Source organism: Thalassophryne amazonica, chromosome 8 (genome assembly GCF_902500255.1).
Source record: "Thalassophryne amazonica chromosome 8, fThaAma1.1, whole genome shotgun sequence".
NCBI lineage: Eukaryota > Metazoa > Chordata > Actinopteri > Batrachoidiformes > Batrachoididae > Thalassophryne > Thalassophryne amazonica.
In genome coordinates this window covers 87498280-87524596 of record NC_047110.1, presented here as the reverse complement: position 1 = coordinate 87524596, position 26317 = coordinate 87498280, and the positions used below count along the sequence as shown (strand labels likewise).

Sequence of the window (26317 nt, the reverse complement as noted above, 5' to 3'; positions counted from 1 at the left end):
CAATGCAATAAAAACTAAGGGCACAGAAAAAAAAAAACGCTGCTGGCTGCAGCAGCTCCTCAGTCTTCTCTCACAAATGTGTTTAAATACAGTCCATAAAAGTCCTGCTCACAGACTTATTGACAGGACATGTCCACATCAAGTATAACTCCAGACATCACTCACAGACGGTTCGTTTGTGCGAGTGCGCACGCACATCTCGCACGCGCATCTTGCAGTCAAAGTAGGAAAAATAAACTATAACAGAACTCAGAGCGCAGACCTGCAGCTCAGCACAAATATAAACTAGAAGATAAATCAGAGTGCACAGTCTGTCTGCAGCCAAACTGCACTCTGATTCCTCTGTGCAGAGAACCTGCAGGCTGCGTTCTCGTTCTCACCTCCTCTCTGCCCCCTGCTGTGCGCACCTGAGGCAGACATTCCTGCATTGTCATGACACCCAAGGGCGTAGGTTTGGTCTCAGCTTTGGTAGGGACAATACCCCCCCCCCCCGGCCTGGCCCCCCGCCCACCACCACCACCCCCTAACCCACTCATACCATTAGACGCACAAGTACAGCATAATACATAACATATGATGACATAATGCTGAATAATTTAACACTTTATTTACATTATTAAGTGTGTAGGCAAACAAACAAATAGCTTAAATAACAAAATTGCACCCAAAATCACATCTATTCTATAGGCCTACACCTGAGAGAACAAGACAACAAAAAAACAATACTTGTGGAGCTAACAAACAAAAAAAAAAAACGTTTTTGCAACCAAGATGTATAATCTATTCTCTTCATCAATAATGCAGTTGTAGGTATCTGGCAACCTAATTTGCCAAAAAAAAAAGGGCTTTCCAGTGATACATGGTGTATTACGGTAAACGTAAGCCTGTGATGTCATAACGCAGAGGAAAAACACGGACGTTTCACACTAGTGCGCCGCTGATTCTCATTACTGTAAGTTCTCATGTAAGCCCTCACTCTGAAATATTTGAACACTGACAGCAAGCCAAGAACCCGTGCTTTCCAACAGTATGCTGTATGTTGCATATATTACGGTAAAGTGCGTTCGGTGACTTTTGAAACGAGAGAAAAGTATGAAAAAGAGCGCAAAAGTGACAGAAAAGTACAGAGACAGACAGCAAACATAAATGTAGTAATTTTTGAGGAAAAGGCAGGGTGTGTCATTTGTGAAGGTGTGTGTGCATGTTTGTGTGGATGTGCAGTTTATTTTAAGTGTGGCGCACAGCATTGTTCGCAAGCCCCCCCCTCTTGTTTTTCTGCACTGGAGCCACCCATCCTCTGCGCTCCGGGACCTCCCACTTTACAAATTAAGCACTGCCTGCCACCACGAGATGCGCTTTGTTTACGTCCATGTGAGAAGAACGTGAGCCAATGAAATTGCAACATGGGTAACCCTGTCACTCTGGCACGTCGAAAACACAAAACGTGATGACTAAAATTATAGTATCGAGTTCGCAAAAAAATAGTGAATGATTTTGTTATATAAAAAAATGCTAAATATTGGTAGGGACTATTTTGCCATCCCAAAATATTGGTTGTGACTTGTCCCTATGGTCCATATGCAAACCTACGCCCCTGATGACACCACAGGAAGCTCGAGGCAGCCCCCGTGTGAAAGGGGCTTTAGAGATTGTGCTCATGAAGTATTTTGGACCTGTTGGTGCAGTTTACCATATAATAAAACAGTTATAGACTTTTAATTTCGGTGTACAAGTGATTATGCAGACCTGGACAGGATGGGGTGAACCATATAAAATCACCTTTCACACACTTGCTCAGTTTTTCCACAAACTTCCCCTGATTCCTGATCACCTTCAGCAATCTATATTAATGAAGGTCGGCTTGCTGTCTGATGACTGTGGCAGCCATACGATAATAATTCACCATGACAGTATTTGAAAGTTAAAAATAGATGCAGGTATAAACAGAGTGGATTGCAGCGTACTGCTGGAATGGCCACTTCCAGGTTTTGATCACGTGAAAACACTCTATAGCTAGTTGTCATTGCTAGTAATCTGTGCTAGTGGGGCTCTGTACACTAGTTGTCACTGAGAGCATCACCGCCCCAATTATGCATAAATTTATGGTTTAAAATATCTTAAAGTGATAACTTGTATATTCAGACCAAAACTGTTTTTTTTTTACCCTGCTGTAAACATGTTGATTTCTGCTCTAAAGTTGGTCATTTTGAGGTGGATCGTCTATGTAGACAAAAGAATATATCAAAATAGGAAAAGGCCATTAGTTTGCACAGTTATACAAAGTGTTACTTTCGAGACTTTTTTTTTTTTTACTTCAGCAAGTTTGATTTTCTTAAATAATTATTTCTGTTTGATGTTTACGTTTTGTTTGATTATGTATGTTGTTTATTATGTTGTTTGGCCAGTGTATTACTTGGCCTCACAAGGTCAAGTAAAGCTCCCCCGTCACCCCACCACCAAAACAAATCAGAAGCATGAATATCTTGCAAGCCCAGTTTAGAACTGGGAGATTCATAATTTCAACAAACACTTCATGCAGATTGTAATATTTATTGCATAATATGTGTAGACACACACACACAAGACCACATCGTGGATCTTATGGCATCAGAATTGTCTCAACATTTCTATTGTTCTGATTTTCTTTATTCACACTAAATTTGCGTAAAAGTCCCCGCAGATGTGCATACAGGCTATATGTGGTTCCTCCTATTTATTTTCGCTGTCTGTCTCCTGATATCCCTCTTTCAGTCTGAGACCAGGATGTTTAATGGTCTGGAGAAGGACAGTCCCTCCCCCACAGAGAAGCTGGCCCGGAAAGAGTCTCTGAAGGTACATGTCAGTCCTGTCCCATATTAGTTGTCCTAAGACAAATATGGCAAATGTTTGACATTGTCATGCCATTTTAATAACTAAAAAATTGCATCATTTGCTGTCATGGCTGTTCTCTCAGTTGAGTTGCTAATCCCTACATTCGGGCATTTTTTCAAATGTTTAATATATTATGTATGTTTATATGTGTCCTTTATTTCAAAGGCCAGCAATGAATCGTGTTCATGATAACCAGAGCTGTACTTTACTTGTTTTTGTTTGACTCTGCCTCCACCTAGTGTTTGCATTTTTTCATTAAACTTCCCAGGCAGATTGATGACTCATTTATACTTATTTGTTTTAATTCTTTCTTTTCTCCGCTGACAGGTGCAGAAGCAGAACTATAGACAAGAGAAGAAACGTGCAACGAAAGAGCTGTTTAGTGCACTGAAGGATCCCAGTGTTGTCATCATGTCCAACTGGCTAAAGGTGCAGTAATGTCCTAACATTATTTGACAAAGCTGCTCAATTTTCCTCACAATTTCAATTAGTAACACAAATAACGATGGGCAAACTTGATATGTTATATTGCAGTCATGTTTTTAAGGGTTTGAACCTTTTGTCATTTCTAATCCTACTCATCATACTGTACATGTTGCACATCAGTCCTGTAGCTGTTGTGTACTGTGTTGCACAATACTCCTTGTGTTCTGATGTTCATAAGTTACCTCGCATATCCTCCTTTGTTTTTAGATCCGCGGCTCATTAAAGAGTTGGACAAAGTTGTGGTGTGCCCTGAAACCAGGCGTTCTCCTGATATACAAGACACCCAAATCAGACCACTGGGTTGGCACCGTCCTGCTCAGTGCGTGCAAGCTGATTGAGAGGCCCTCCAAGAAGGACGGCTTCTGCTTCAAACTGTACCACCCACTAGACAAATCCATCTGGGCAGTCAAGGTCAGATATGTTTGAAGGCTTATAGGTCATTTTATATCTCCACTAATAATACTTGAGATTAGGATAAAAAAAAGATCACATTTGTCCTAATGAGAATTAAATAATACATTTTCTTGTGCGTCTCCCCGTGTGCTTAAAGTACCAGTGTTGGAATGGGTTCCTGCTTAGATAATCCCTTACTCTTACTTACCATAAGAAATTTCAAATAGTTTTACTGAATAGATTAAGAAAAATAATTCCATTTAAAATCACCACCAGAGAGGAATCTAAAATTTATTTATTTTTTAATGCAGACTGGTGCAGCCATATGCTGTGTATAAAACCGCTGTGTGTATAATGAGCCAGAAGGTTCAAAAATGAGAGAATATTGAAGCATAGAATTCATGACTTGCTCTTTGCTGTAACCAGAGAGGCACTTTTTTGCCCTCCAAGATGGTGATCATGTGATCTATTAATGTTAGCTGAGGAACTGAGGAACATGAGTAAAATGGCTTAAGGTGTGACTGACTGTTCCATCCACGTGTACAGGGTCCCAAAGGAGAAAATGTGGGCTCCATCACGCAGCCTCTACCCAGCAACTACCTGATCTTTAGGGCTGCGTCTGAGTCTGATGGTGAGTCTTGTGTGTGTGTGACTCACTGACTTATTTGATTTGTTTTCTTGACATTCAAAATCAACCTGTCCATCCATGAGACTTGTAAGTACAACTCCTCCTAAACCAGTTAGTGGATTTCAGTGAAACTTCACATAGTGGTGCCACACCATGTGGAGATTTGCATGAAGTAAAGTATTTCTAGTCTGATGTCTTTAAGGGACAGATAACTGAATTTTTGTCCATGTTATTGTGTGTATAAACAGTCTTGTTGGGCTCTTCAAAACAGAGGTTGGCCAGTTTGTTAATTCAAGTATTTCATAACAAAATGTTAACTAGCACCGATATATAATATATACAAGCACCTCGTATGGCTGAGGGGGATGATTTTGTGAGCTTGCTCACAGGTCTCTAGTTGTAATTTTTGTGGGTCTGAATTTCATATGTTTGTTAAAGTCATTGAGTATTGACTTTAATATTCCTACGGGTCTTGCTAGGCCGGTGCTGGATGGATGCTCTAGAGTTGGCTCTCAGCTGTTCCAGCCTTTACAAACTGACAGCCAAAGGGGGGAGAGAAGGAGATATCAGCACAGCCTCAGAATCTTCCCATATACTCCACCTGCTCCAGTCTACTACATTCAGTGACGCAGAGCTACTACAGTGAGTACTGCAAGTATACATATACATGTACAACAAAATGCTCCCTGGTACACTCTGTCTCACCTTTATTTGTTATGAGGTTGTGTAAAAAATATCCAGCCCAAAAAAACCCAGCAGAAGGATTTCCAGAAATGTTTGTAGAGAGAAGGGCCTTGGGTCAGACAAGATATTAGACTTTGGTACTGGTCTGTATTCATTGTGGTTATCCCTCTGGGGCAAGGAATATGGTCTGTTAGTTGATGGTCTGTTCGTCGATTCCTGGATGGAGATAGTGGACCCGGAGATGACTGAACAGGCCCAGTCTTGATGTGCACAATTTCTGACTGCCTCTACACGTGGTTGCTGTGGGAAGCCCCTGACGGTCAACTTCTTGCTCTGTCTCTCCTTCCTCTTTCGCCTCTTCTCTTCAGTGTTGTTCGTACGCATTTTTGAAAGACTTCCACTCTCGTGGATCATTGTTTGCCAGCTGGCTTGGTTCCTCCCATGCTCTTCCCAAGTCTTCCAGTCAATGGAGCGGTTCTTGAGGTTGTGCTTCAGGAGGTCCTTGTAGTGTTTTTTCTGTCCTCCACTGGACTGTTTTCTTTTGATCAGGTGAGAATAGAAAATCTTGGCAAGTCATCTGTCATCCATCCTAATGACGTGACTCACCCACCGAAGCTGGTTTTTGATGATAACACACTCGATGCTCTGGAGCTTGGCTTCAGCTAAGACCCTGATACTGGTACAGTAATCTTCCCACCTGATGCGGCGGATACTCCACACTTCCACCCTAAGCACATAGTGTTGCTTAGGGTTTAAGTGGAGCCAGAAGACAGGTTCTTCCAGCTGGGAGTCATGTAGCATTGTTTTACTTTAAACTGCTTTCTCAGTAACAGTCTGTAGTAGGTGGTGAAATCACCATCCACTGGCTACTGGAGACTCTGTTGCTGTCTACTCGTTGAACTAATGAACCCTCTAGTGCAGGGGTGGGCAATTAATTTTTACAAGGGGCCACATAGGGAACCTGAATTATGTCCAAGGGCCACACCATTGATAACTCAGCTGTCTCCCATTACAAATTTTACAAAAAATTACCTATTTAATAGCTTTTATAGGTCATTTTTATTATTGTAATAATATGTAAATATACCTAAATAAACCTCTCTAATGATTTGCGACACACAAGCTTGACATTTTTACTATATGTAATAATAATCACAGACCTCATGAGGGCCGGACAGAGACATGCAAAGGGCCGCATGTGGCCCCCGGGCCGCAGTTTGCCCAGGTCTGCTCTAGTGGCTCCAGTTTTCAGTCATGATCAGGAAACTGGCAACATTATTCAAACTGGCAACATTATTAAACTACTCTAACTGTAACAGGTCTCTTTTAGGCTTAAGACTTTGTGTCTCAATGAGACTACCTGTATAAATAATGGATAAATAAAATTTTATATCATGATAAAATTTAAGGAATATGGGAAAATATTGTGATATTTTTCACCCTATCACCCAGTCCTACTCTGTTTATTACTCTGATGGAGTTTTTTTTATCAGATTGTTCCTGCTGTGAATCTGTAATTGTGATATACAATGTAGATTCGTCCCAGCCTGTCTATAGCTGATGCTGAGACCCTGATTCATGTGCTTGTGTAATTTGTAATTTGTGTCAGTAGCATGGCCCAAGCAGAGGGTCACCCCTTTGAGTCTGGTCTGCTTGAGGTTTCTTCCTCAGAGGGAGTTTTTCCTTACCACTGTCGGATGTGTGCTTGCTCTGGAGGTTGGTAAGGTTAGACCTTGCTTGTATGAAGCACCTTGAGACAACTTTATTGTGATTTAGTGCTATATAAAATGAAGTAAGCTGAAATTGAAGTGTAATAATACTTGCATGTCACAGTAACTATTTCTGCCATTCTTCTATTTATAGTGCCCTCTAGGGCTGAAACGATTAGTCGAGTAACTCGAATAATTTGATTACAAAAAATGTTTGAGGCAAATTCTGTGCCTCGAAGCTTCGTTTAACGTTGTAGTCATATGCCAGGCCTGTGTGTGGCGCTGCAGCGTCTGCAGAAAAAAAAAAACAGAAGAAGACGAGCATAACAGCTTATCAAATTAGCAGCGATAGCTACCGCTTTCCAACGTGGCACATGGAGTAAAATAAAGCCTTTTAAGAGAAAGATGGTCCACGCTGATCATCTAACACACGCACACGGTCCTCTCTACGTGGGGAGGGACTATTGAGCCAGTGGCCGGTTGTTGTCTCTCTCTGTTCCCAGTGTGAGGGGCTCTCAGACCAGGCCAGTCACAGCTCTGTCCCCAGCTACATTGACAAACAGCAGAAGTCCACTCTTTCTTCTGTGTTTCCCTCAGACTCACACTGTTTGATTTTTTAATTTTTGCAGTTTTGGGCAACACACAACACTTCACAAACACGGTAACTTAAATAAAATAATAATTAAAAAAAACTGACTGGGAGGCTTGCATGTTCCACCTCCAGCTGAAATGCATCTGCTGAATTACAGAGAAAGAGGGATAAAAGAAAATCACGCAGGCACCCAGTCCATCAACCTTTATAAAAAAAAAACAACTTAAAAATGGTTAATTTTTACAAATTGGAGAAAACAAAATAGAAGGCCACATCCCATCGCCATTTCAGCAAAATGCCAACACTTTTGCGAAGTGACATTGTGCCATTGCTTATGGACAGCCCTGGACTATTGATGTTGTTTAAAAACGCAAAAGTACTTTTTATCCGATTACTCGATTAATCGCCAGAATAATCGATAGAATACTCGATTACTAAAATAATCGATAGCTGCAGCCCTAGTGCCATCCAAAAGTATTGGAACACTTTGTATTATACAAACCTCAAACTGAAAGCAAATCTTTACAACTTGTTATACATTAATTAAAAATATAAAAGCCAAGATGATGGGTTTCATAAGTAATGGAACTCTATGATATAATACCTGTAAATAAGCAGTTTTATTGCCAGTTTTCTTCAGACAAGTCAGGGAATGGATATGTCTTGGACTTTATTTACATCAATTATGTAGAAATACAAACAGTATGGCACTCTATGGTAAATCTGTATGGAGTAGATAGTTGTCAAAACTCTGAGTGCCTGTGCAAGAAGGAGAAGAGTGAGGCAAGCCACCAAGACACCCAGACAACCCAGGAGAAAAGTAGAGGAGGATTTTCTTAAAAAGAAGACCTGAAAGTTCAGCTACTATTTGCCAGAATGTACATCTGAGATACAAGCCTAGATTTGATGTTTCGGTGAAAGAAAATCCTCCTCTATTCACTGTTTCGCACTTGTGAATCTTGCGCCGTCTCGCGGTCTATGACTCACGCAAGAGGTTGGTTCCAGCAGAGTTCCGGTTCAGGGCACAGTGTAAACAAACCTCATGAAGCGAGAACAACAAGACAGCATCGGGGCATGGCAGAAGTCCATCACAGGTGCTACACCTCCTCTAGGTAACCCTTTCAACTTGGCAGAACATGTCATTATCATAATTGCTCGTGAACTTGCAAATTGATGCCATCCACATCCTCGCTTGCCATTGTTTACAGCCTGCTGTAGCAACATTCATCATAGTTTACAAAACAGTTGGTTCTTTTGTGTTTGATAACCCACATTAATTCATACTTTTGTCCACATTTATTTTATATGTATTTGTTAATATCATTACTGTAGGTTTAACTACGCTATTATACTTTATACACTAATTACCGTTTTTGTTTATCGTGTTACTTTGCTGGGTATGGTTGGCTTGTTAACGGCTAATTTAGCTCTTCTACTATAACTAGCTTATTTTCGTTATTTACAATTTTATATTACATGGTGTAGATTTTTAATGATTCATCAGTTTTTGTGTTCTTTTAAAGATATCAACCTATAGTACCTAGGTTCCTAAAGTTTCCATTTGATAGCATATGATTATACCTTTTATTTTCCTATAGTATGCTAACAGAGTCACTTTAGATAGATACCCATACACTCATAGCTTCTGTTTCTATAATAAAATACCAGATTTATAGCTTAGCCTACTAACTATATTTAATTTTACTACTAGTCTACATACTAAATTACCAATACTACAATCTTCTCCTGTGATGTCTTATCTTTCTTATGTCTTATTACTTATTATATTATATATGCCTTTTTCTTGAGCCACTTGGGTGGGTAGGGAGAGTTCCCATCGGATAAAAAAGCTTTTCAACCTACCATCCCTGGTTCTCAAGACCAGGCACCTAAGTGGCTCTACTCTACTCTTTTCTACTCTCCTGTTTCCTCTTCCTTTTTAGATATTTAGATATACCTTTATATAGTTCCACCTTAGAATTGGAATATAATATATAAGATATACCTTACTGAATTTTCATGCGCTGTAAGACGCCAGTCTTACAGTCAGTCTTACAGTCAACAGTCCCTAAAAATTGGTCCGCCCTGCCTCCACTGTGTATGCGTCATTTCGGAGCTTAGCTACTCATCTAAGACAGTCTCTTCACCCAAAGCAATCAAATAATGTGATTATTAACCATCAGATGACAAGGTAAAATCTCTTAAATCATTCTAAAGTCAGTTTTAAGCAGAAACAAGGCAATACTCAGTGACGCTTTGAAATGACCAACGAGCAGTGAACGCATTTGCTAGCAGCTCATGTAGCTGTCACGCTCTGATCGCTTCCTTCGTCTTTTATGATGAAATAATGCTGAATTTATGTGGAAATGATTGTTGTACAAAAGCTTCAGATATCTGTTTTCTGAGATAGATGATGACTGGAGTGCAGTTTTAAGCAGAAACGAGGCGATAATCTGTGAACCGCGGGTAATGACGCATGCGCAGTGAAGGTAGGGCGGACCGATTTTTGGGGGGGACTGTTCGGTCGGCGACACCAGAACTCTGCTGCAGCTGCAATGCATTCTGGGAAGAGCAGGGGGCCGCCAGGGGGATTATGGGAAAACATTAAAGTACCGAATACCACTTCATCATGAAGCTGTAGAACTGGGGACCAACCATGCACTATACAGTTTCTCCAGTCAACGCCAGAGAAGCACTGTATTTATTTTAATGATGGCTTATAGACAGACAAACCGCATGAACAAGTTAATGTCCGCCCTGTCTCTGAGGTAGATGTCGCACCTCCTGCAACAGGTTAGAAGAGAGTGAAGAGAGAAGAGTGTTTTGCTTCCACACTGTGGCTGCATATTTTATTTTTGTTAATAGTTATGTAAGAAGGAAACACGTCAGACACAATGTTTGAACACAGCAGATACCCCACTTGGGCTGTGTATGTGATTACTGTTGATAGCTTCATGAATTACATCTGCAATAACTGGAATATCTACAAATGTGTTTAAAGGCCTTCCTTTTTTCCCCTATTTTTTGGTTTTAGCATATTTCTGCATAGGTGTGTTTGTGTACTGTTTAGTTCTACGTTAGATATTCCCTTTCCTCCCCACCTCCCCTCTTACTTCCTCCTTGGCACAACCCTCCCTCTGGCTGTCCATGATGTCTCTCCCTTCTATCTGATCCACTCCCAGCGAATCACAGTAGTCCATTGCATCACATGACTGCCAGAGCAGCAGGAAGATGGAGTAGAATATGAACATTACACCGCCCAGAGACAGACGGCAGCAATGCAGTCATTGCATACCCGCAGACAAATACACAAGAATGTGCATATACACATTCAGGAAGCAGGTGTGCTGGAGTCTAGGAAGCACCACAGCAGCTTTTTATCTTTGAAGACATTTATATATCCAGTTTATTAAGAGGGAAGCAGACGTAAGGACAGGCTGCTTTTGTGGTAAGACTGACTGTCAACATTAGCTGTGGTATTTCAAAGTTTGTATGCTTTATTTGTTTAATATGAAGAAAATCTGTGCTGTTCTGGGGTGTGTTTGTGTAAATGAATACGAGATCATGGTTTGGTTAGTCACTCCCGGTGTATGGGAATGTGATTGTGCAGGTTCCTCAGGTATGTTTTTAACTCTTTCCTTTTAGTCAGTTGAACAACTTAACATTTGATTTGACTGGTCATACTTCTATCCTGTCTATAAACATGTCCTAAGAATTCGCTATTTTTCCACTTTGTTTAGCAATGCATGCTGTTGCTTTAGCATTTATTGGTTTATTCCCCCCTCCCCTCCAGAATGTAAAGATGGGAACTGTTTGTCCTCTATTGCAACATGGTAACCCTTTTTAGTCATTTATTTAGTTAGTTAGTTTTTTGTTAATCCTGTGTCACCTCCTTTCTTTGGTTGTGGTCAAGCTGAACTCTGTCTTCAGGTATTAGTTTGTGTGTGTGTGTGTGTGTGTGTTTATATTACATTAACAGATCTAAGGAGGATTATGCTGATGCATTCTGAATTTCCCATCCAGTTCTTGTCCATGCAGAAAATTAATTCAGCAAAGCATATGTTGTGATTTATATAATGCCTAAATAGATTCTTATCATTTGATTGGTGGTTTGTATATCACGTGATATAGATTTTTCATACCATTTACCATTGTCTTCCATTTACCATCCAATTTTGGTTCTGTTCAACGTGCAGTTTTGGTTCTATACATTTTGTGCTATTGCATGCTGTAGCCACAGTGAACACACTAGCAGGGACGACACTTAGCTTAAAAACAAACATGGCGGGGTTTGTTTTTGCACGGCATCAGGTATGGACTAGATCATCAGGATTCTTTTTGACCTGTCTAACTGTTTTTGCAAGTTGACTGAGAACAATTTTGGATTGGATTGGACTGCTATTTAAAGATCATGTTGGTCTGTTTTGAGCCTCTTGATATCAAAGGGCCAGTGGTACACCCCAAAATGTAAGTCCCTTTTCTCTCGTTTATAAATTAATAAAATATCAAAGGATCTATTTTAAGCATTATATAAAACAAATAATGGATGTGTTTTCATTATTTGGGGGAGGTGATGGTCTAGTTGGGACCAGAGGATCCTTGGTTCAATTCCCAGCCTGACTGGAAAATCACTAAGGGCCCTTGGGCAAGGTCCTTAATCCCCTAGTTGCTCCTGGTGTGTAGTGGGCGCCTTGCATGGTAGCAGCCTGACATCGGGGTGAATGTGAGGCATTGATGTGTAAAGCACTTTGAGCGTCTGATGCAGATGGAAAAGCGTGATATAAATGCAGTCCATTTAAATGCAGTCCATTTGTGCAGTGGAAAGAATACTACATAATGGAAAATTCCATTTTTCGCCTCATGAAATATTGTTACCATTGCTCTCCTAAACATTTATTATTTATATATCGGTTTCTAAACAGGTTTGTATGTACAGTAGCTATAAATGAACGCCATCAGACTTTTACATATTCTATTTTTTGTGTGACTTCAATCGGAAAAGTTTAGCTTCTTTATATAAAAATGATTACAATCCAGAAGCAGCACGATGGTTTAATAGTTAGCATTGTTGCCTCACAACAAGAAAGTCATGGGATCGAATCCCACCTGTGGCCTTTCTGTGTGGAGTTTGCATGTTCTCCCCGTGTTTACGTGGGTTCTCTCAGAGTGCTCCAGCTTCCTTCCACATCCTAAAACATGGAGGTTAAGTCAACTGGAAACTTTAAATTGTCCAGAGATGTGCATATGGATGTTTATATGTGGCCCTGTGACAGACTGTTGTCATGCCCCCCACCCCCCGTGACCTTTAATTGGAGCAAGCGTGAATAGAAAATGGATGGATGGATGGATTAAAATCCATTCCCTTTAATCTCATAGTGAAGTGATTCCCTGTCCAACATAATATAAATCATAGCAAATCTGAGGTGGATCTGCATGTTGATTTGGCACAGGTTTTATACCAGATGCCCTTCCTGACGCAACTCCACATTACATGGAGAAATATAATGTAAATCAAATAAAAATATGAAAAAGATAATATATAAATACACACACCTTTTGATATACCAAAATGCAAGAACATAATCAAGTCCCCAAATATTGTTTAAGTTAATTTAAATCAGTTATTTAAAAAATGGGCGTATTTAGCTCTGTTTGACAAATCTGCCTATAGCCAAAACTGGCTGTGTACTGAATGGACTAGTGAGTGAAGGAATTACATTCTTCACTGGCTTTGGGTAAAGAAATACGAGGTCTATTAGAAAAGTATCCGACCTTATTATTTTTTTTCAAAAACCATATGGATTTGATTCATATGTTTTTATGTCAGCCAAGCTTGAACCTTCGTGCGCATGCGTGACTTTTTCCACGCCTGTGGGTTGCGTCATTCGCCTGTGAGCACGCCTTGTAGGAGGAGTGGTCCAGCCCCCTCGTCGGATTTTCATTGTCAGGAAATGGCGGAATGATATGGGCTTTTTTTCCATCAGAATTTTTTTCAGAAACTGTTAGAGACAAGCAGCTGGAAACCATTTGAAAAATTTATCTGGCTTTCGGTGAAAATTTTACGGGCTTCACAGAGAATAAGGAGTGTTACTACAGCTTTAAGGACGGCCCACAATGGCGCACGGCGCGCCGCGCTCCGAGCCACCATCGAGAGGCAGAAAACACCACATCATTTCTAAACGGATCGCTATGGAGCTGGGACCGTCATGAGCAATTTCTCTGGTTATCACAAGAGCTGGACATAAGCCATTTTCCGGCAGATTTCACTTTTAACAAGAGATTTTGTCATGGAAAGCCGTGCAGAGGCTTTGTGCGTCAGGACCGATTTGCTGATCGAGCGAGACAAAGGAACACCTCCGTTTGTTGGGACATGCCCAGCTCTCCACAATTTCTCTTACACTCACTGGGCTGGTAAGCATTGAAAGCCGAGATAGGCATGTCCCAACTTGTGGGACGGCCATTGTGGGCTGTCCTTAAAGCTGTAGTAACAGTCCTTATTCTCTGTGAAGCCCGTAAAATTTTCACCGAAAGCCAGATAAATTTTTCGAATGATTTCCAGCTGCTTGCCTCTAACAGTTTCTGAAAAAATTCTGATGGAAAAAAAGCCCACATCATTCCGCCATTTCCTGACAATGAAAATCCGACGAGAGGGGTGGACCAGTGCTCACTAAAAGCCTGCCCACAGGCGAATGACGCAACCGACAGGCATGGAAAAACTCACGCGTGCGCACAAAGGTTCAAGCTTGGCTGACGTAAAAACATATGAATCAAATCCATATGGTTTTTGCAAAAAATAATAAGGTCGGATACTTTTCTAATAGACCTCGTATAACTTTTGATTGATACTTAACCAGTTTCAGCATTATGGTCGCTTGGCGCAGAATATGAGCTATATTTTAATAGCCAAGTGGCCTCTGTGTGTGTGTGTGTGTGTGTGTGTGTGTGTGTGTGTGCCTGCCTTTGATCATGGCTAAACTGGGAAAAGCTGATATTTGAAGTTTGGTATGCTTATGTATTTTGAGTCTTTACTCAAAATACATAAGCATACCGTGCGAAAATGGAAAGTTGATAGGACAAATATTTTTTGAGAAATTAGCTATTTTAGCTAACCAGAAAAACAATGGCCATTGTGCTGCAGTGCACAATAGGAGTTCAGGGTTTTGGGGTTTTACCGTATTTTCCGGACCATAAGGCGCACCTAAAAGCCTTAAATTTTCACAAAAATCGGCCATGCACCCTATAATCCGGTGCGCCTTATGTGCGCACTGAATTCCAAAATCTGTAAAAAAGACCGACGTTGTCTTTGACCATCGGAATATCGGACCATTTCCCGCTGACACAAGGACGTAATACGTAAAGTACGTATGCTAGCAGCGTAGAGTATGTACCCTGGCAGCGATAAACCAGTCGGAGAACATTACGTAATACGTAAAGTACGTACGCTGGTAGCGTAGAGTACATACGCTGCCAGCGATAAACCAATCAGAGAAGAGTCCGTGAGTCCATGGTACGTACACTTACCTCCGCCACTCCTCCGGTAGTTACCGTATACTACAGATATCCTGCAAAACAACATTTGTTTGTCTAAGGACCCCCGAAAATGGCGCCAGCGAAGAGACATGCTTATGAGGCACAATTCAAACTGCAGGCTATCAGTTACGTGGTTGTTCATGGAAATAGAGCAGCTGCGAGAGGAAACAAGAAAATGAACTGCGCCAAGTTAAAAAGACCAAACGGAGTTTCTGCAGAAACAAAGCGAGGTGGCCACAGCTAGAAGACCAGCTGTTCAATTCAGACACAGAAGATGAAGACTTCGATGGATTTGTGACAGAACCATAATAAAAAATAATGTGAGTACCATATTGTTAAATACCAGTAGTTCAAAGTTGTTAAAAAGTTCAAATAAACTCACCGTGACTTCTGTGACTTTTTTTTTTGTAGACTATATGTTTTAGCGTGCACCTTTTGTAAGGGTTAAGTACCCGCTAATTGAGGCCGCGCCTTATAATCCGGTGCGCCTTTTGTAAGGGTTAAGTATCCGCTAATCGAGGGCGTGCCTTATAATCTGGTGCGCCTTATGGTGCAGAAAATACGGTAAATGTTGTTGTTGTGGTTCATGTTAGTTTAACAGTGTTCTTAGTGTTATTGATTTATTGTGTTTTTGTAGTTCAATTCGTTTAGTCAGTTTAGTTAAGTGTTATGTTGCTGTTACCATGAGTGACCTAAGTGTCATGCTCCCGATACCATAAGTGAAAATTGCAGTGCTTCTAATGTCTTCCGGCACAGACTCTGTTTGTCAAATTAAAAGCACCTGTTTACAACAGAATGCAGAAAAGACAAAAAGCTCTGTGTGAGTGCAATTTTGATCACGCACACACTGGGGAGCAGTGACATTTGTCGTTTGGTATGTTTATGTATTTTGAGTCAAGAATGAATGGCACCAAAACCAAACGTTAATAGAACTAAGCTATATATATTAGCTAACAACACTGAACAATGGACACTGATGTTTACATTCTGGACTTACACGCCAATCCAGCAGGAGGTAGTAAATAATCCATATGTTAAAAGTGTGAGTGCGTGCATATGTGCTTGTGTGGTGATTTTATTTAGTAAGTTCAATGTAATTGCATAATATAATTGTAAATATACTCAACAAAAATATAAACGCAACACTTTTGGTTTTGCTCCCATTTTGTATGAGATGAACTCAAAGATCTAAAACTTTTTCCACATATACAATATTACCATTTCTCTCAAATATTGTTCACAAACCAGTCTAAATCTGTGATAGTGAGCACTTCTCCTTTGTTGAGATAATCCATCCCACCTCACAGGTGTGCCATACCAAGATGCTGATTAGACACCATGATTAGTGCACAGGTGTGCCTTAGACTGCCCACAATAAAAGGCCACTCTGAAAGGTGCAGTTTTATCACACAGCACAATGCCACAGATATCGCAAGATTTGAAGGAGCGTGCAATTGGCATGCTGACAGCAGGAATGTCAACCAGAACTGTTGCTCGTGTATTGAATGTTCATTTCTCTACCATAAGCCGTCTCCAAAGGTGTTTCAGAGAATTTGGCAGTACATCCAACCAGCCTCACAACCGCAGACCACGTGTAACCACACCAGCCCAGGACCTCCACATCCAGCATGTTCACCTCCAAGATCATCTGAGACCAGCCACTCGGACAGCTGCTGGAACAATCGGTTTGCATAACCAAAGAACTTCTGCACAAACTGTCAGAAACTGTCTCAGGGAAGCTCATCTGCATGCTCGTCTTCCTCATCGGGGTCTCCACCTGACTCCAGTTCGTCGTCGTAACCGATTTGAGTGGGCAAATGCTCACATTCGCTGCCGTTTGGCACATTGGAGAGGTGTTCTCTTCACGGATGATGCGAAGGAGATGTGTTGCACTGCATGAGGCAAATGGTGGTCACACCAGATACTGACTGGTATCCCCCCCCAATAAAACAAAACTGCACCTTTCAGAGTGGCCTTTTATTGTGGACAGTCTAAGGCACACCTGTGCACTAATCATGGTGTCTAATCAGCATCTTGGTATGGCACACCTGTGAGGTGGGATGGATTATCTCAGCAAAGGAGAAGTCCTCACTATCACAGATTTAGACTGGTTTGTGAACAGTATTTGAGGGAAATGGTAATATTGTGTATGTGGAAAAAGTTTTAGATCGTTGAGTTAATCTCATACAAAATGGGAGCAAAACCAAAAGTGTTGCGTTTATATTTTTGTTGAGTATATGTTAAAAATACATTGATGCACAAGAAAGTGAGAACACTTATTTTCCTTGTGGTCCATTTAAAAATCAAATGATAAAATAGAAGTAAAAATAAAATAATAAAATACTGACAATGCTACTACTACTACTACTACTACTACTACTACTAATAATAATAATAAGACTAGTGTGTATATGACAACAAGAACTTGAACAATTTCTAAATGCATTAAGACAGTAAATTAAGATTAAAAAATTACATAATTAACACGAAACAAAAGGGTTGATTTCTTCTTCTAAAAACTGTTGTTTACGGTTCTAAAAACATTCTGGAATCACACGCCATCCCAACTCATTATCGAAACTTTGCACAATTTATTACCACCCTTAAAAAAAAAAAAAGTCAGTTACCTATCTTATAAACACTACCCAATCTAGAGCCTGTGGATCCCCACCGGCAACACACCAGTTTGAGTTCAAATGAAACATGATGCTTAGGCTTGGGTTTTCTAGACTGCTCATGGGAGGATTGCACTTTCCCTTATGTTCGTATACAACCCCTGGCAAAAATTATGGAATCACCGGCCTCGGAGGATGTTCATTCAGTTGTTTAATTTTGTAGGAAAAAAGCAGATCACAGACATGACACAAAACTAAAGTCATTTCAAATGGCAACTTTCTGGCTTTAAGAAACACTATAAGAAATCAGGAAAAATAATTGTGGCAGTCAGTAATGGTTACTTTTTTAGACCAAGCAGAGGGAAAAAAATATGGAATCACTCAATTCTGAGGAATAAATTATGGAATCACCCTGTAAATTTTCATCCCCAAAACTAACACCTGCATCAAATCACCTGCCGTTCCAATGAGATTTATAAAGATGACTGCCTGAAGAGAACATGTAAATTTCCACAGTCATTGATGATATGGGGCTGCATGTCAGGTAAAGGCACTGGGGAGATGGCTGTCATTACATCATCAATAAATGCACAAGTTTATGTTGATATTTTGGATACTTTTCTCATCCCATCAATTGAAAGGATGTTCGAGGATGATGAAATCATTTTTCAAGATGATAATGCATCTTGCCATAGAGCAAAAACTGTGAAAACATTCCTTGCAAAAAGACACATAGGGTCAATGTCATGGCCTGCAAATAGTCCGGATCTTATTCCAATTTAAAATGTTTGGTGGAAGTTGAAGAAAATGGTCCATGACAAGGCTCCAACCTGCAAAGCTGATCTGGCAACAGCAATCAGAGAAAGTTGGAGCCAGATTGATGAAGAGTACTGTTTGTCACTCATTAAGTCCATGCCTCAGAGACCGCAAGCTGTTATAAAAGGCAGAGGTGGTGCAACAAAATACTAGTGATGTGTTGGAGCGTTCTTTTGTTTTTCATGATTCCATAATTTTTTCCTCAGAATTGAGTGATTCCATATTTTTTTTTCCCTCTGCTTGGTCTAAAAAAGTAACCGTTACTGACTGCCACCATTTTTTTTTCCTGATTTCTTATAGTGTTTCTTAAAGCCAGAAAGTTGCCATTTGAAATTACTTTTGTGTCTAGTTTTGTGTCATGTCTGTGATCTGCTTTTTTTCTACAAAATTAAACAACTGAATGAACATCCTCCGAGGCCAGTGATTCCATAATTATTGCCAGGGGTTGTATTAAATATGTTCATGTAACTATGCAATCCTGTTTTTTGTCTTTATATTTTTATTTCACTTCAGTTATGTTCCAGAAATTTCTTTCACTTTGAGTTTAATACAGACATTTTAAAAAATAGTTTTATGAAGAAACCTGTTTGTTATTGTTGTTATTGTTTCCGAATTGATGACCCCAAATGTAAAAACATGTATGTAAGCCCCAGTTGTGTGTTTACGTGCACACACTGTATTTGTAAATGGGTTGTCCTGTGCATGTTTGTATGTATTTGTGGTTGGCCACTGACACTCAGAGCAGGTCAAGAGGAGTTGTAAAATGACTGATAATGAGATACGGGTGTTGTTGCCATGGCAACCAGGCAGGTCAGATTTGCTAAATGCAGTCATACAGTCTAGGTCAGCAATATTTCCATACAGGATGGTTTCACAGTCAGCAGCTGTTCATGTAAGTGAATCTATTTTGTCATTAAATGGTAACTACACATTTATAGGCTCCACAGTGTTCTTGCAATTTTTTTTTCCTCTGACACCTCCATCAAAGTTCTAGCTTTTGGTGAGCAATCTTTAAATTTTTTTTACAAAACAAAGGCCAAATGAGCTAAAATCTTCATAATATTGGCAAAAAGGCAACATATTAGTTATAAAGGTGTAACCCTTATTAAGCTCCCATGCTGAAATAAATTTTCTGTGGTAATTTTAGTTTGTACTGGCAAGCCTATGAATCATTTTGTCAGTAGCATACAGTACGAGGGCTGTCAATAAAGTATAGGTCCTTTTTATTTTTTTCAAAAACTATATGGATTTCATTCATATGTTTTTACGTCAGACATGCTTGAACCCTCGTGCGCATGCATGAGTTTTTCCACGCCTGTCGGTGACGTCATTCGCCTGTGAGCACTCCTTGTGGGAGGAATCGTCCAGCCCCTCGTCGGAATTCCTTTGTCTGAGAAGTTGCTGAGAGACTGGCGCTTTGTTTGATCAAAATTTTTTCTAAACCTGTGAGACACATCGAAGTGGACATGGTTCGAAAAATTAAGCTGGTTTTCGGTGAAAATTTTAACGGCTGATGAGAGATTTTGAGGTGATACTGTCGCTTTAAGGACTTCCCATGGTGCGAGACGTCGCGCAGCGCTCTCAGGCGCCGTCGTCAGCCTGTTTCAAGCTGAAAACCTTCACATTTCAGGCTCTATTGATCCAGGACGTCGTGATAGAACAGAGAAGTTTCAGAAGAAGTCGGTTTCAGCATTTTATCCGGATATTCCACTGTTAAAGGAGATTTTTTTAATGAAAGACGTGCGGACGGGTCCGCGCGTTGGGACGCAGCCGGCGCGGTGCGGCGGCACAGGAAAAACACCTCCGTGTTGATAACCTTTTGTAAAATCCAGGCGGCTTTTGATGGCTTTCAGTGGAGTGAGTATATGAGAAATTGTTTAACAGCTGGACATGTTCCAACTTGTCCTTAAGGCTTCCAACAGAGGTGTTTTTCCTGTGGCGGAGTGTCGCGGCGGCTGCGAGCCTTCTGAAACTTCTCTGTTCTCTCACGACGTCCTGGATCAATAGAGCCTGAAATGTGGAGGTTTTCAGCTTGAAACAGGCTGACGACGGCGCCTGAGAGCACTGCGCGACGTCTCGCACCGTGGGAAGTCCTTAAAGCGACAGTATCACCTCAAAATCTCTCATCAGCCGTTAAAATTTTCACCGAAAACCAGCTTAATTTTTCAAACCGTGTCCACTTTGATGTGTCTCACAGGTTTAGAAAAAATTTTGATCAAACAAAGTGCCAGTCTCTCAGCAACTTCTCAGACAAAGGAATTCCGACGAGTGGCTGGACGATTCCTCCCACAAGGAGTGCTCACAGGCGAATGACGTCACCGACAGGCATGGAAAAACTCACGCATGCGCACGAGGGTTCAAGCATGTCTGGCGTAAAAACATATGAATGAAATCCATATAGTTTTTGAAAAAAATAAAAAGGACCTATACTTTATTGACAGACCTCGTACATTGATGCTTTACTAACTGATTACAGGAACACACACCCAATCAAAACAAAAAAAAAAAAAAAAAACAAATCTAAGGGGGAAAACAGTCAATTGTCCATTTTAATACAAGTAATGATCTCATTCACCAGCACTGACATTAGTCTTGAGGAGGACTGTTTTTTACCCTGACAAGCTTTTTGCATGAATTAACCTTTGCAACTGTAATATATTATCAATAATAAGTCTAAGTTTTTTTTTTTGTTTTTTTTTTTTTACAGCTATAATCACATTAAACCATTGTTAACAATCAAGACTCTGATGACTCTACTGCACTTTGGCAGCAGTGTAATTTCAGAAATTTACCTTGAAAAATTAGTTTAGGAAGGAATGAGTTTGAGAACAAAGACAACTGTCATGGAGGTTACAAAAGTCCACAGTGCGATAAAATAAAACAGTGCTGAAATAATGCTTTGTAACTATCGGTACATTAGTGGGACACTAGCAACTGAAGAAATACAGCTAATTGGGTGTCATTTTTATTCATCACCAGTTTATATCAACCCTTCACCAGTCAATCTTAGCTCTAGCCAGTTCCTTTACTGCTTATGTTGCATATTAGTCTTGCTTTGCATGTCTTTTTTGCTTTTATAAACTTTATTAAGAACCTGCTGATCATGCAGTATAACAGTACACTAAAGCAGAATTATCCATCATAAATATACAACTGCAATTTAAATATTTTGCAAGCCTCTGGTAATCTAGCTAAGGTGGAGGGAAGTGACAATTACTGTGTGCCATGATTTGTTCACCTGGTTTGTTGTTAGTAACATGTTGGTAGCAAACCACAGGTGAACAAGTGCATCATAGCAGAAGAAGAAACATTGACAGCCCTCAAATAATTTGTTCTTCCACATTGTTAGTGAAGCATACATGTTGGCTGGTAGTGACAGTATTCTACCCAGGGCACTTCAGGCTACCGTCTGCATTCTAACCACTCAACAATATGCATTTAGTTGGCATTCAGGTAATACCGAATTTTGTTGAGTTTCACAGCTTTTTAGTACAGTATCCATACAGCCTTCCTTAACTCATAAAACCGAAATGACCCACAGGTAGGTCCAGTGCACTGTAAGTCAGTTATGCAAAGTTTTCTCATTGCAGCATATTGATACCTATGGAAAGCTTACCTTCTCTTAAACAAAATGAAACCAGACACACCATTTTATGATGATGTGATCTCTAGATAAATCAAACAAAAGCACAAGAAAATCTGTGCTAAAGTGTAGGCTTGTCATTTTATGGTGATTTGTCTTCTGGACAAGCTTCGGACTTTAAAGACCTTCACTGTAATTCTGGAGTAGTTTTTATTGCTGTCAGCTTTTGTTGAGCCATCGCAAAAAGCATCACTTCCCATGCATAAAATGTGTCAACTGACTGGTCCCCTGGAGGAACAAACAGCTGTGTAGTGAGGAAGAAGACCTTTTTTTTCAGTGTGTAGAAAACAGTGGGAATTTTCATTTGCTGTTTATTATTATTATTATTATTAATAATATTATTATTACTATTATGTAATGAAATTAGTTTGAGAATACTCTGTTTTGTTCAGTCATTCCAAATCTTTCTGCAGTTAAGAGTTGACATATTTAGCAATGTTCCAGAAATCCAAGAACTGGCATATTGTATTCCTAAAATGACTATTTTGTAAAAAATATTTATTTGAAATAAAATCTTTTTTTTTCTGTCTTTATTGTTGAACTTGAGAAGGTCCATCCTTGATGCCAGCTCATTTTCACGATCATTTAAAAGGTTGTATGTTTGTTGGTACAAAGTAAACTACTCTTTTATCATTTGTCCAACAGTCAGTTTAGGTGGAAATTGCAGGAAAAAAAAAACCCAAACACTTACAGATCATAACATACATACAACATGCATACTGTAGTTGTAACCTTGGCCTTCACTTTTTCCTCTGTTACTGTTAGGTTGAATGACACAGTGCTGCTGGGCAATCACCACATGGAGCCTGACGGTTTTTCAGATAAATCGGAGCGTGAGGCTCAAGAAGATTGGGACACCTTGGGCAATGATCATGGGGGACGGCTGACGGAAGAAAGTGACATGGAGCAGTCAGACGATTTGTCCCCTGTGTCACAAGCTACAGCCTATGTAGAGCAGAGCACAGAAGAGATGGCTGAGGTGAGGACACTCGCATTTATGAGAGAGGCTGCGGCCATTCTTTGTTTTGTTTGTTTTGAAATCCTCAGTATTGGGAACCTCAGGAGCAGGAAAAGGCCAAGGGCACACCAGCGCACGCGTTTCATGTGGATGTGGCAAATTGATGGTTACTGTCGAGTGGTGGAGTTATTCCAGTTGTTTGCCTGGCTGGTTGCCGTCCAGAAATCAAGCCGGTTCCATAGTGTGGTGGATGCAACAGCGTTCAGCCCCAGCACATTACCCCAGAGCTGACCTGACCTGACATGACCTGCAGCCTTACTAAGATTAAGCAGAATTATGTAACAGCTTTTCAAAGGAGTCAAAAGAAGGTTTTGATAAACCAACAGGAAACGTAACATGAGAAACAGCTGACCAAATTTTGAGAGCGAGCTTGTAAGACACTGAACCCAAAAACATCTATATATTAAAAGCCAAGTGGCCTCTGTATACGTGTGTGCGTGTGTGTAACTTCAATCACAGAGAAACTGAGGAGAGCTGACATTTGGTATGCTTATGTATTCTGGGTCAAGGATGAATGCCAAAAAACAGAAAGTTGATAGGACTGATATTTATGGAGAAATTATGGCTATTAGATAAAAACGGTGAACAATGGACATTGATATCACCATCAATCAGTCTCTGGTAACCAGACGAGCTCTGAACAAAGGAAATAGCTCAACCTTCCCATTTGTAAAACATGACATCAACTAAATGTGCTAAATAATAAATACAATTATTCAGAAAACCCTCTATTTTTAATTTTCTGCACTGTTTTTGCCAGCACTGTTACGGACAGCTGCCTGCCAGAGTCGCTCCTCGTCGTTGTGTCTTTTTAACCACTTTTTACAAGTTAGTTTTCTCCCTCTTCTTTTAGTTTGATAGTTTGTAATAATTACTGGCCATTGAACCTGTGAATCCCCACTGGCACCGCGCTAGTTATTTTTTAATTGCTAATTGCTTAAATGCAATTATGTTGTAAATCTGAAAAAAAAATGACCACAGTCCACTTTTTTGCCACTTATTGGTTCAAAAATTCAAACAAAAATGTGCAAACTGATCTCTGGTGTTTGGTGGAATGTTACCACACTGTATGTATGTGCTCAGGCTGGAGAGGCGTCCCAAGTCGAGACAGTATCAGAAGAGAACAAAGGTCTTATCTGGACACTGTTAAAGCAGCTGCGGCCTGGAATGGATCTCTCCAAGGTGGTGCTTCCGACCTTCATTCTAGAACCACGCTCCTTTCTGGACAAGCTGTCAGACTACTATTACCATGCTGACCTGCTCTCACAGTCAGTAACTAAATGTCATCATATTGAACTTAAGTCTGTGTGAACGTGGTTGTTTACTGTGTGTGTTCTTTCTCTTGGTTGAGATGTTCTGCTACTTCGTGTTTCTTGTTGCAGAGCTGCACTGGCGGAGAGTTCGTACAGTCGAATCAAACAGGTGTTGCGATGGTACCTGTCAGGCTTTTACAAGAAGCCCAAGGTAAGAGTTGCTCACTGTCGCACGGCATCATATTTTACAATTTGGGGCTCAAATATCAGACTCCTGAGCCTACACAAAGATTTTCTCTTGCTGTTGGTGCTTTTTAAACTTTGTATTTGAACTTGCTCTCTTCTAAAAATTATATATTGTTAGAAAACATTATACACAAGCAGGCAGAGACTACAGACAATGTAGACACAACATGACATGATTTCCAGTAATACCTCCAGTCAAAGAAAGCAACTGCTTCAGACAACATGTAAATACGTCATATATCATATACCAGCTGTCTTTGCAAAAATAATTGGTGCAATTAAAAGTCATTTGAAGCTCATATAAGTAACTTTACATAATCAAATCAGTGTAATCTTGCCTCAGCACTGCATAATGGCACAGTCATAAAGAGACATTTGTTTTGCATTTGGCTTGAAGGTGATAATGTCTTTTTGCATTCTCAGGGACTGAAGAAGCCTTATAATCCAATCCTAGGGGAGACATTTCGCTGCTGCTGGCTTCATTCAAAGACTGACAGCTGTACTTTTTACATAGCCGAACAGGTGAGTACACATTGATAGCTAGCATACATAACTACGCTAAACATGTCTCATGCCTTTGTGTTGCATTTTGTAGTAGTAGACACACCGTGCATTACTTTGACATGACGACTTTTCCTTTTCTGTTTCTGCTGCTCTTCTCTCAGGTGTCTCATCATCCGCCCATATCAGCCTTCTACGTCTGCAATAGGAAGGACGGGTTTTCCATCCGAGGAAGTATCTTGGCTAAGTCCAAATTCTACGGTACGCCACTACACGCAATGTGTTTCACTATCTGTTGCTCATAAGTAGCACTGAAAGAATTAGTCGTGATAGAAAATAAATGGGGAGTTGTTTTGGTAATTGATTGTCAGACATTGACTGTTTTATGCTTTAAATATGATTATTTAGTTCATTAGACCATTATTTTTTTTCACCCCTTAATTTAACCAGGTTAGTCCCATTGAGATCGAGATCTCTTTTACAAGGACAGTTTTTGAAGTTTCCAGTTCACCTAACCTGCATGTCTATAGATGCTTTGAACTTAAAGGAATCATAATGAGCATTTTGTACTTTTTTCTTAACACTTTGATTATGCATATTATTATTCTCTTAAAAAAACTGACAGATGAGTGGATAATGAAAATAATGGGTAGTTGCAGACAAGGTCATGGAAAGTAACAAGGGCACACCTCTGTCAAATTAAAAGACAACAAAAATCCAGTTGAGGTTTCCAACACAGAAAGTTACTATATATATATATATATTGCTCTTGCTTGCCTCTACTGGTGGTTGGCTCTCACTGCGGTATTGTATCACTTCCTGTTCCGGAGCACAGCGGTGTTTTGCTGCATCTGTTAGCTGTTTAATCTGCGCAGTTAGATTGATCTAGTTACCTAGATAACGATTTGCTTCACAGTGTAATCTTCACGTGCCTTAACTAAAGCACTCCCTCTGCTGAATCACCTCTAAATTATTTACACATTATTCACTTTGTGTGTTTTTAGGAATCCGCTAGCTTAGCGCAGCTACTAGCTCTTAGCCGGTTTAGCATGGCGGCTTCTCCTGTCTCCCGCACTTTTCTGCTCTGGGTGTGAAATGTTTAGTTATTCCTCGGCCTCCTTTAGCAGTAACGGTACTTGTAATAAGTGTAGCTTATTCGTAGCTTTGGAGGCCAGGCTGGGCGAATTGGAGACTCAGCTCCGCACCGTGGAAAATTCTACAGCTAGCCAGGCCCCTGCAGTCGGTGCGGACCAAGGTAGCTTAGCTGCCGTTAGTTTCCCTCTGGCAGATCCCGAGCAGCCGGGAAAGCAGGCCGACTGGGTGACTGTGAGG

At 40.3% G+C, this 26317-nt stretch overlaps 1 protein-coding gene across 3 annotated transcripts in view; it reads left to right on the top strand.

Annotated features, from left to right (window-relative positions):
• The window catches only part of osbpl5 (oxysterol binding protein-like 5), a 149236-nt gene that overhangs the window by 111100 nt on the left and 11819 nt on the right, over positions 1-26317 (top strand). For all 3 annotated transcript variants that reach the window (XM_034176894.1, XM_034176893.1, XM_034176895.1), the window contains 10 exons: positions 2752-2832; positions 3199-3300; positions 3565-3768; positions 4297-4381; positions 4858-5020; positions 22733-22946; positions 24069-24253; positions 24368-24449; positions 24908-25006; positions 25150-25246. In XM_034176894.1, the coding sequence (XP_034032785.1) occupies positions 2752-2832; positions 3199-3300; positions 3565-3768; positions 4297-4381; positions 4858-5020; positions 22733-22946; positions 24069-24253; positions 24368-24449; positions 24908-25006; positions 25150-25246 (1312 nt within the window). The remainder of the gene's footprint in view (positions 1-2751; positions 2833-3198; positions 3301-3564; positions 3769-4296; positions 4382-4857; positions 5021-22732; positions 22947-24068; positions 24254-24367; positions 24450-24907; positions 25007-25149; positions 25247-26317) is intronic.